The sequence below is a fragment of the Lepisma saccharinum genome, chromosome 19 (assembly GCF_977018435.1).
Source record: "Lepisma saccharinum chromosome 19, izLepSacc3.1, whole genome shotgun sequence".
Classification (NCBI taxonomy): Eukaryota; Metazoa; Arthropoda; class Insecta; order Zygentoma; family Lepismatidae; genus Lepisma; species Lepisma saccharinum.
This window is the reverse complement of record NC_139247.1, coordinates 37,267,990-37,280,194: the sequence shown is the minus strand read 5'-3', so window position 1 is coordinate 37,280,194 and position 12,205 is coordinate 37,267,990. Positions and strand designations below refer to the sequence as shown.

Here is a 12,205-nt window from a genome sequence, read left to right as displayed (position 1 = left end):
TTTCTTTTTCTTTTAAATTTGGGTTAAATAAAGGCTCAGAAAATATAGTAACATAAGGTTTTAATACTTGACTTACCATAAATTGAAATTACAATAGTTTTTCTTGTATGTACGCATTGCTTTCATTATAGAATTATTTTCCTGTAGTTTACGGTTATTACAAGCATAAGAAAACAGTTTTTCTTTGTGACGTTTCAGGAGAACACATGCTCCTTTAGTCAAAATGAAAATAAATGTCTGATGAAAGGAGCGTGTATTCTCCTGAAGCGTCACAAAGAAACACTTTTTTTATGCTTGTAATAACCGTAAACTACAGGAAAATAATTGAAATTACAAGGTATGACAATTGAAAATCTGCGAAATTTCATTGCAAAAGGTTTGATTTATTAGGTACCCATAACCAGTTTGTGTTGTCAGCTCCAAAACTGAGCTTCCCCCATATTTTTATCAATGTAGCAGTACATACAGCTTAAGATAGGGGGCAGTGACATGCCCAGGAATTTCAAAAGGGAAGGGAGGGTGGGGGGTTTACATATACTTTTTTAGTATACAGTCCTGTTTTTGCCACATTATCCTGCCTTTGACGTAGTTGTTTATGGAATACTAGGCCAAAGGTATTGGGTTATGACCCCCACAAACCCCTCCTTGGGCACTCCACTGAAAGTAGGCTATTTATTTTGGAGGGTCAAAGCTGGTAGAATTTGTGAATGTTCGTTATCTGTGACAGGAAATGGAGTGTTCTGTAATATTTTTAACTGGAGAGGAATGTCATAAATACCCTTTTGGTAAGGTTCCCAAAGACCTAACTAATCTTAGCAAAGTCAGTGAAAATGATAACACTTCTTAGGTCAAGACTACAGGTGTATGGCTTAGACACAATATGCAAATACCATTAAATATAGCTTTTTATATGGTAAAGTACAGGGGCGGCGCATGCCTTTTCAGTCAGGCAGGGCACATTTTTCTTTTGGGTGGGGAGGGGGTGCAGTTTACCTCTATATTCCTCTTTAAGGTTTTTGAGGGGAGTTCCTTGATATGGAGTAAGTAAATTGTTCGAACAATTTGGAATAAAATTAACATTCTGATCAAGATATCTCTCCAAAGAGCATTAAATACTCACTACGTAGGAATACGAAAAATCAGCAACATATGGAACAAATTACATGAATAAAAAAAAACTTGAATACTGACGTCGGAACCCTATACGCTTGCAGTAACTAAACTTTGAGTAGATACTGGAATGATTAGAAAAATGTTACACTGCAGTTTCTCTTCCATTGTCAATGAATTGAAAGGCGTAGATATTAAAGTTTCTACATGATTCAATGTCATATTCACCAAGTATCCACTAATATCAATGACTAACTATATATCAAATCACAAACCCTGACACCTTCTGTAAACAAAACCACCTGCATGCAGAAAGCATTGCAAACTCATAGAAGTAAAATAATCCACACGAAAATGCAGCGATGTTACAGGATTCATTACGTAAGGTAAAACAATGGCAAATTTGTAGTATGGGATGCGCTGCAGCAAATGACGTCTCACTTTAAACCCAATGCTCTTTCTTTTTTTACTTATTGCTTCACCTTTATGGTTAACTCTTTGCACCAGTAATCATTTGCCATAAATTTGGCTTCTTTCTTTGAATATATTTTACTTGCATTTTTTAGACAAAATGATATAACATGGTAATGTATATTTCTAAGGATGATATAGATAGGAGTGTATTTGAAATTTGTTTGTACATTTTATGTAAATTGTCTCTTATGTAAATAAAATATATAATGGGCATAAACAGCCATATGCATTGCTGTAAGTCCAATAAATATATTGATGATGATCAAAACAAGACAAAAAGTTCGTAAATTTATTGCGGTTGGAAACTTTGACAAGCATCCTAATAACGATTTTTGTTCCGCCAAATATAGTGCACTTCGTAAAATAACTAGGTGACATGGCAAGGCAAGATAAGTGTGAACATTTTGTAGTAATATAACTTTCAATGAGCTTAGAGATTTGTGTACATAATGATATTTTATAACATTGGTTATTTTCTAAAAATAATGATGTGAACAGCAAGGAAGTAGTGCAACTTAGTAATATTGCCTGACTTAGCCTTAGAAAAATAACATGCCGAGTTCTATGCGTGAGGGAAAGTCTCCGTGTTCTCCGAGCTTGTTTTCAAAACACCAGCAAGGAGAGCCTTTGAAAAGGGGTGAGAAACAGATTCTACTCAATATTTAAGTAACGTTCTGTCAGTAGTATCCTGAGAAACCAGTAAATGAAGTGGTTAAGTTGGTATCCCAGTGCAATGGTGTGTCAGTGTCTGCAGTTTTAAGGGTTATGAAAGAGAGAATGACCGGGAGAGTAACAATGTATGTGGCTGCATATTCGTCTGATGTTTTGAGAACAGGTTCTCACATTCAGAGGCTCTTATATAAAATGAATAGGTGCGGCGAACTATGAGTGTAACAGCAGATGATTGCGGTCATGGATCAGCTGACGTGGAGTGATACATCGAATCGGTGAGACCGTTTGTTTACAGAAGGTCTCAGGGATGGTGATTTAGACCTTAGGAAGATGATGCACCGTTAAGTTCAGTTACAACACTTTACATTGGCCATGTACCTCCAAAAAGTTCGTTTATACTTACGAAGATATTCTGCATGTCAAGTTGCTGGAACACAGACACAATTATACAAATAAATAAACATGTACAGTAACTATAAAATCGCGAAAAACTAATTATTTCATAAGCGACCAATACGCACAGATGGAACGCAACGCAAACTCACACACTAACTCAAATCCAAATCCGTATTACAATGGGAAGAAAGGAGGATCTTTTTAAAAATACGAGGGACTAGTTTGTGCAATAAAAAGTGTTGTCAACTTTTCAGGTCGCCGGAACAAGCGCGAAGAAAAGCATTCGAGGGATTTTTTTCTATCTTATTGCTGCAGGCTTGAAGAACGAATGAACTGCCTGCCAAGCGTTGGAAACACTGAACGGTGAAAGAGGCAAACATGAATGGGCAGGGCACCTCGTTCCCTGTCCAGAGACGGCTACGAATTTTTTCGCTTTTCCATTGTGAGGGGACCGTCCCTTGCCTATATGCTGTAAATGTTTGGATCAGTCAGTGACGTCACGTCTCCGGGGCAGAGCCGAGATTTTACTCTCTCCAACAGGACGGAGAAATATATTAACCTCGCACAGGGTGCATACCCTGTAAGTCTGGTTGCAGCAACGTAGGGGTTGAGGGAAAAAACAAAAAAAATATTTACGCGTATATACCGATCGTCTCTTCAGATGAACTTTTTATGTTAAAATTGTTGTGGGGCAGTGCCCTAGTTGCCCTTTATGTAGCATCGCCACTGGTAAAGTATGTTGTGATCTTCAGAAGTACCACTTATAGAAAAGGTTAAGTAAGGTAAGGTAAAAAAAGTGTCAAGAAAGCCTTATACCAGTTAAATCAATATGCCTGATATGTTGGAGTAAAAGTTTCATATGTGGAGAAAGTGACTCACTTAAATTCCAGAATTGAAACAATGTCTTTGTGCCAAGCCAAGGAAAACTAAAGGAAATGCATGAAGTCTGTTCTGTTTTTTGTGCATCTCCTGTTTCAAAACTGAGGAGGCTGATTGCAGAAAAACATTAAAGTGATCTTGTTCGAAAAACTATTCACATCCTACAAGGAGTGCAAAGGAAACTGGAAAGTTGCTTTTCACTAAGTATTAAAACTGAAGAAAAGGAAAGCAAGTGTGACAATCGTTTGCGTGGCCAGTACAATCATATAATTGAAATTATAAGAAGAAAAATGTAAATGAGCAAAAAACTAATGTTGAATAGGTCAGAATCATCAGTTTGATTGCTATTACTTGGTCAAGAAAAAATATGTGATGAATGAAGGTTTCTGATAATTTACTTAGGAACTTAGTGAAAGTACAAAGAATCCTGCCTGATTTAACAAAGAGAATGAATAGGAAACTGGAGCTGACAACACCAACTGGTCATGGGTACCTAATAAATCAAACCTTTTGCAATGAAATTTCTCAGATTTTCAATTGTCATACCTTGTAATTTCAATTTATGGTAAGTCAAGTATTAAAACCTTATGTTACTATATTTTCTGAGCCTTTATTTAACCCAAATTTAAAAAAGAAAAAGAGAAGACTTCATTATTTTAAGTATGGAATGTAGTTTAACCTTACTTTGCAACGTCAGAAATTAGGTGACATACGTTACCTCATATTGACCAAAACGAGTTGAATCTAAAAGTTGAGATTTTTACTGTGAGTTAGGTTCATGAAGGGCTTCCTATGTGACAAATTTCAGAATTTTTAAAGGGGACCCATCTGAGATATTTAACCCTGAAAACTGTCAAAATTCAATGAACGGCCATGTTTGAGCCCACGCTGTAAAAAAGGGGTGGATTTTTAAGCACTGATATTTTATTTACAGACACCCTGCAGGAAGGTCTACACATGAAAAAAAATCAAGCCTTAGACTAAACCCCTTCATTAAGAAAATCGGGCTTAAAAATGCAATTTTTTAACTATTGTTACCCCATTTTCCACCATAATTTTCGTACTTACGATGCAATTTCAAGCAAAACATACCTTAATATCATAGGAAGTATACTTCATTAGCTACAAAATGAATTTTGTTTCAGGTGTCTAGCTTTAATGGTTTTTGAGATATTAAGGTTTCTGTATACTGCTACATGAGCAAAAAAAAGCCATGCATCATGTTGGAAAAATGGCTGACCCAGGAGAACTAAAGACAATAAATTTTTTTGAACATTGGTTTTGATATCTAGAAACATGTACAAACGTATGTACTAAAAATGAAATTTTTCTAAATTGGTCATGCAACCATTTTTTTAAAAAAATTGGTTGATTTGACATGGAATGACCGACCCACTACCCATTCACAGTCTTGGCCTTTGTTTTTTTAACACCTTGATTCAGCTAACTTCACCCCTAATTTACCTATTTATTTGAGGTCAGGTGACCACAGAGCCACTTTATGCACCAGTCAGATGCCTTAGTGACTGCATCACTGTTGCTCGAACCCATAACAAGAGAGTGAGGATAAATCTGTCCCTTCCCTAGCATACGTACAGTATGTATATATGTTTGTATAAACACACGTGCAATTACACGTGTGACCATATATGTACTGATTTCCTTTGATTTATCTTACTTGACTTTTGATTTGCAAAGTAGAATGTTCAATTGATATTCTGGCAAGGTGAAGAAAATATGCTGTGAAGAGAGAATATTTTGTCATGGTAAGGCTAAAAAGCTGTGAATGTATTAAAGTTCAAAATAACCTGGTACAGCTGACTGCTTAGGAGAATATCCATCTCGAAAGTGAAGTCATGTAGTGGCAGGCAACTCCAGAATGGGGGAGGGGGAGGGGGTACTCACTGCATTAGAAACACATGCTGGTCTTGCTGTATTGAAAGTTGTTGCCATATATGATAAAAAATATTCTGTGCACTGAAAAAGAAGAAATAAATTCAGAATTCAAACTTAATAAAGAAGAGAAAAATTGGCTAAACATACTGCATTTGTGATAGGGGCTGTGCTACATCATCATACATATCATCTCTTAATTGCAACTTGTGCTTTGAGATGAACAGTCGCTGTCCTGTTTCTCCAAAATAAATAATATTTCTTTCAACTTTAGGAGTAATATTAACAAATGAAAATTATATTAAAGAGGAAATAAAAAGTAGCCTTAATTCAGGAAATGCATGTTACTTCTCTCTTCATAAACTTTTGTCTTCTCGTTTAATATCTAAAACAAAAAGTTAAAATATACAAAACAGTAATTTTGCCTGTAGTATTATATGGATGTGAAACTTGGTCCCTTACATTGAAAGAGGAACATAAATTGAGAGTATTTGAAAATAAGATCCTTAGGAAAATCTTTGTACCTAAAAGGGATGAGGAGACAGGTGAGTGGAGAAGGTTACATAATTTAGAACTACATAATTTGTATTCATGTCCAGATATTATTAGAATAATTAAATCAAGAAGACTTAGGTGGGCAGGCCATGTGGCACGAATGGGAGAGGAAAGAGGAGTTTACAGGATTCTTGTTGGGAAACCTGATGGTAAGAGACCTGTAGGAAGGCCAAGACGAAGATGGAGGGACAACATTGAGATGGACCTAAGGAAAATTGGTAGGGATGGAAAAGAGTATATAGAACTTGCTCAAGATAGGGAAAGATGGAAGGCCTATGTTGCTGCAGCCATGAACCTTCGGGTTTAAGAAGGCTAGGGAGTTAGTTAGTTAGTTTTTTTCCACCAGTGAATCCTTTTCCAGTGAAGTACCCTTTCTGGTCATCTGTGTAATTGTCACCGTATGTTGCTTTCCTGCAGATGCATGAACACAGAAATCAATTACTTCACTTGCAATCTCACATATGCACAAAACCAAGAATGTTGAAGATAATATAACAATTTATAGGTAATATGACAGTTTAGCATTAATATTTGTTTCAATTTCAATGTTCCTCACAATTTATCAAAACGTCACTGGGAAGTTCATTTTCCTCAAATGTGTTAATTTGACGGTTCGAGATAATGTTCACCTGACAATTATATGTCCCTCGCTTAACACTTCAAACTCAATGGAAGGTTCATTTTTGTTAGCATGTAATTTCGAAATGTTGGATTAAAAATGGGGTCTAACTGCATCCAGTTCCATGATATCTGGACAGCAGTTAGCAGCTGACTCGGTTTCATGTAGTATTCAAATTTTCAAACATGTAATGCAAAGAAAAATGTAATTAGTTGTGGATTTTCAGCGTTCCGTCCCAAAGGACTGGTACAGCAGTTGGCCACCAAGATTGGTGTAACATGGTGAGTTCATTCGCACGCTGAGCTCCTGCCTATGAAGGCTTCCCTTGGTGAATCGGTCACTGGAGCTCCACTTTACACACAGCACTACACATTTATTTGCTTCATTGTTGTTTCAATGTCCACAAATCTTTCAAAATGTGTCAAATTACAACTTTTTTCACTGATTGTAGCTGAGAATATTTTTAAATGTTCCTTTAAAACTAATGTTTTTCATACACGAATTTGGCACTGCCATCTAGTGTCCACTGCGGGGAAACTCCTCTCTGCCGCCGCCATGAAGTCGCAGACTCGGGACACAATTTTACACTTTACGTTTCACTTCACAATAATCTTTGCTTGTATTTTATAGTTTGTCCTTATTGTTATATTACCTGGGTGTTATATTATGGAGGGGAACAGAAAAATGCAGCTACCCACACACTAGCACTTTCCCTGGTGTCTGTTACTTTGGGGGAAACGTAACAGGTTTGATTCCCAGGGTGGCTGATCTAAGGTCGGAATTTTCCTTCCTTGTTCCCACATAAACTGGCTCTGTGGTTCACCCAGCCTCAAATCAATGGGTACCTGGGGGCAACCCTGTGAGCTAAAGGTGGCCAAAGCGTATCACCTGCAAAATGGCAGAGATCAAGAATGTGTGGGGCCCTACCCCCCTCCCCCCATCCCCTAAATGCACCTTCATGGCATGGTGCTATATGCACTGGGAACTTTACCTTACCTGACACAACTCTTAGAACAACAAAACCATTAAAAAAAAATATTAAACAAATCAACTTCCACACACTTCCAAAAGAACACCAACTGCAGCAGAAATTGTTCTATTCTGTCAGTTGCAGGATTTCTAAGTGTGAAATATACCTAGTGCGACAATACCAAGTTATGCGATGGTTTGCTATATGTAATATACACTTGTATTTGTATCTTATTCAGTACTATATCTATTTTGGTTATTTTCATGTTGCTATGCTCCTCTTTTTTTGTGGCAGTCTCCTACACTAGGCAACGTTTCAGCATTACTAAGAGTTGCTTTCTCACAGACATAAAGGAGAGAAGCACACTTACTGTGCCATGAATTGCATGTGGTTTACAATACTGCAAAAGTGGAATATTTACTTTCTAAAAGGTGATGTAATAGTTACTGAAAGGAGAAGGTAAATTGTTGAGATTTGCAATTAATCATAAGTAATCATTAAAAGTGTACCAGTAGAAAGTAATATGCTCTCTAATATACCTACATACATCAAATATTAAAACACACTGAAGACTGTGGAAATGGATTTTCAACTAACTTCTTGTTTTTTCATAATTTCAGACACTCTTGTACAAAATACGAGAACTCTTATGGACTTTGAACAAGAGTGAATTATTTTCACTAGAGAAATTGCTGTGTTCTACAGAAGAACCTGGAGACTATCGGGGTCCATCAGGCATCGATTCTTACCAAGTTCCAGATCTGGATGAATTTGTAACACAGTTCTACAATGATTACCCAAACTGCAAGCAGTTCATCTATGACTTCTACTCTGTGTCTGGTCCACAGCAGGCCACTGCAGAACCAGGGGAGGAAGAGGAAGTAGCTGCTGAGGCCACGGAAGCTTGGACTGGAAACGAAGGGGGTGAAGTGGAATGGGTTGGTGAGATTTCAGAATCTGAAACTGTAACAGATCACAGTGGTCCAATATCCGAAGCCGGAACACTCAGCTGCAGTAGTGAGGATGGCGGAATGGCTCAAAGTGTATCCGACAATGTCCGAATACCTTCGGCGACCACAACGGGCTTCCTTCTCGTGAACCAAGTCAGCCATGAAGGCATGCTTCCGGCATCTAGTGGTCCCGGAAACGGAATAACGGGTGAATCTCTTCCAGATTCCGATTCCCAAGAAGATCTTGTTGCTCAGCATGCTATGTGCGCTGTCCAAGCCAGCCTAAGCAACCTCCTCGGAAGCGATGCCACTCATTTGAACAGGGTACAGTCGCCACGGGACTCGGGCGTCGCAGGGAGTGATACCTGTAGCCTATCCGATAGGTCACCAGATGGCCCGCCAGCAGGCACGAAAGATGACGAAGTTATACCTAGTGCGGAACCCCAAGTGCAACAATTGCAGACAATTTCTTGTTCGTGTGGTGGTGTAGTTGAGGAATCTTCCACTGATGTGAATAAAAATGTAAATGATAGTGATAATCAGTGTAATAATACTGTGATAGTTACCGAGCAAAAGACATTCAACTTGGAGTCGTCCCATTTTGAAAATTCCCCTGTCACAATCGTTAAGCAAAATATGAAGGATGCTGAAGATTCTAACGATGCCTCTAGTCAGGGAAGGGAGGAGGAATGGGTGGGTGTGACCATTGGGGAAGGACAGTGTGCAGTGTGTAGTGAGCAACAAAATGGGTTAGTGAATGCAGTGTTTGACTATGCCAGCAATTGGGAGGGATTGGCTCAGCAGTGTTCAGGACTGGCTGGAAACAGCTCTCGAAAACTTAGGTCACAACAACCCAGCCCTAGGAAACCAAGTAGTGAGTCACCGTATCGTGGTGCAAAAAGACAGTCACCAGCAAGGCATTCTGGACCTTCAAGGTAAGCTCTGGAGTACAGGAACGTGCATAGCCATAGTGATAGTACTAACGCACCTCTAGAGGTTGGCATTGTTTCAACACACTTTGTGTTTCTTTTTCCAAAACGACAAGTGGAACAAAATCCAAAGAGACTTTATTGCAGGATAATTTGCCATAGTGTGTGTGTCTGCTGCTTATTGATTTCCACTTGCACTCCTGTACTGGTAAAGTGGCACATTCTTCAACTCTTCAAACCTATATAGTGTGCCACTTTATATGAACAGGAGTGTACATAATAAAAGTGCGCAACATACATTAAAAGAAAAGAAGCAGCAAAATACTGATGCGTGAAGAACTAAATTTCATCTAAATTTTAATTAGTTTGTTTCCAAATGCAGGGCTACTATAAATGATTCATCAGATTTCAATACACTGTATTTTCAAAAGTATTATACATGCAATAATGACTGGTACATGAAAAGAACCCGAACTTCACCAAGTTTTCCTGAGATACTACTCAAGACACGTCCAAGTGGTAGTAGAGTTCAGTTCATACCTTTTGTAGCACTTCCACATCAATGGTCATCACTAGGTGGCAGATTTTTGCATATTTGCATGTTTTTTTCTTTTAAGAAAATCCATATGCTCTCAACGGATTTATCCATTTCACTTGATGTGGATTACTCTGGTAAAGTTTTATAGTGCATATAAATGCATATTTGGGACGTTTGTGCATATTTTTGCTTAACGTGCATATAATTTGCATATATTCAGAGTAATTTTCGTTAATTTTGTTAGTTTCAAGTTTGTCTGCTTAATTTTTCCCATTCTTTGTGCCAACATTAAAAAATAGCCTACTTCTGTCTGGTCATGGACACTAAGGACATTCCAAATCTCATCTCATAGCGTTGCAGGTGGTCTGGTTGCAAAGATAGGTAAAACCCACCCTTTCATCATCGAACGACCTTTCAGAGATGTGTGTCATATTTCCAAATTCCAGCGACAACACTGGGGTCACTTTATTTGAGTATTATCCGATCTGTGTGTGTGCTGGAGAAGTGGCAATAAATGCCGAAGGAGAGAGGAAGTAACGCCATATTGCTTCAACAGTGGGTAGAAGGTAACGATGCATTTGCCACTGCCAGCAGTTATATTTATTGTCAAGTATACTCTAAATATGTAATACATTTCAGGTATTTAGAGTAGTTTTTGGCAGCTGAAATGTAAATTTGCCAAAATGCAAATTTACCATGCTCAAACAGCTTTCATTTCTGATACCAGAAAACATTTGTTGCCTGTGAGGCCTGGACCCTGTGATTTTTATAAACTTTTGTTAATGCTGCTATATAACCTAGTAATGGTCATTCTGTTATTTGAGTACAAAATAAGAAGACAGTAGAAACTAAGGGAGATGAGTAAGATATGCACTATGAGCGTTTCTTATTCGTAAATTAGACGTAATAAAAATACAATAACTTTTTGTGATGTCTGTCGATGGATTGCAGCTAAATATTCAAACAACATACTGCTGAGGATTAAACATGATTTTTGGGTGATTTTCTTCACGAAAGTAGTATTGATTTGAAGTGCTAATTTTACTATTAAAGTAAGTGGATGGAGAAAGATGGCAGTCCTATAGAAACTGAAATAGCATCCGTGGCATTTGTGTGCTTATTGATATATTTAATGCACATAGCACAATTTATCACACTTTCATTTCTATAATTGGATTCAGTGAGTTACTGATACATTTACTTCCTGTGTAAGGCATACAGAACCTTAAAATAGGTTGTTTTGAAAATGTTTAGTGCATATTTTAGTGGCCGCGGTGGTTCAGTCGGTAACGCGTCTGACTACCATGCTAAAGGTTCCGTGTTCGATCCCCGGCCGATTCAAATCTGGGAACTTTTCTAATGGAAGCGGCCCCGGCGCCCACCCAGTGTCGAATAACATGGCTACCTGGGGGAAACCCTGGGGGGTAAAGGTGGCCAGGGGCGTGATGCTGATCACATCACCCCCACTCACGACCGGATCAAGAAAGTGTGGGGCGTTACTCCCACACCCCCTATATGCCTTCATGGCATGGTGCTAAGCACAGGGGAACACTTTACCTTTTTTTAGTGCATATTTTGACCTTTTTTAGTGCATATTTTGGCTTTTTTTAGTGCATATAAATCCACCCCCTAGTTACCACATCAGTACTGATACGTTCCCGGAGCTCTACCAGTGTTGTTGTCAGGGGGGTTAACTTTCCTTAACATACCCCGAAAGGAAGAAGTCACATGACACTAACAGGTGAAAACACCTCACATATTCCAACTTCCAACACACACAAAGACCCTTTTCCTGCATTGTCGCCATATTGCAATGCCACTGCACTTGTGCTGCCACCTGGTATGTGTGTGTAACATGAAAACTTGGTGAGTTTCCAGTTCTTTTCATGTGTCCGTCATTATTGTATGTGTTATACTCTGGAAAATACAATGTTTTGAAATCCAATGAACCATTTATAGTAGCCCGTACTAATTTGCACCAGTCATATGTTTCTCAAGGGTAAGTGGGCAAAAAAAATTAAAATATAGGAAAATATAAAAACCAGAAAATAATTCTAATATTTTTGTTGTATTGGAATCGGCAAGATTGAATATTTAATGCTGGAAAGCATAGAATTCAGGAGATGAAAATTAGGGTTCCAGTATATGTATGTACAATCTGTTCCATGAGTCTGTGGAGCATTGCTGTGCATAACTGTAGAGAAGGAGAGAAAGTGAGTG

At 38.2% G+C, this 12,205-nt stretch overlaps 1 protein-coding gene across 1 annotated transcript in view; it reads left to right on the top strand.

Annotated features, from left to right (window-relative positions):
• LOC146002827 (lateral signaling target protein 2 homolog) overlaps positions 1-12,205 on the top strand; it is a 185,422-nt gene that overhangs the window by 156,259 nt on the left and 16,958 nt on the right. Inside the window, exon 6 of the mRNA XM_083140792.1 lies at positions 8,189-9,453. Coding sequence (XP_082996918.1) covers positions 8,189-9,453 — 1,265 coding nt within the window. The remainder of the gene's footprint in view (positions 1-8,188; positions 9,454-12,205) is intronic.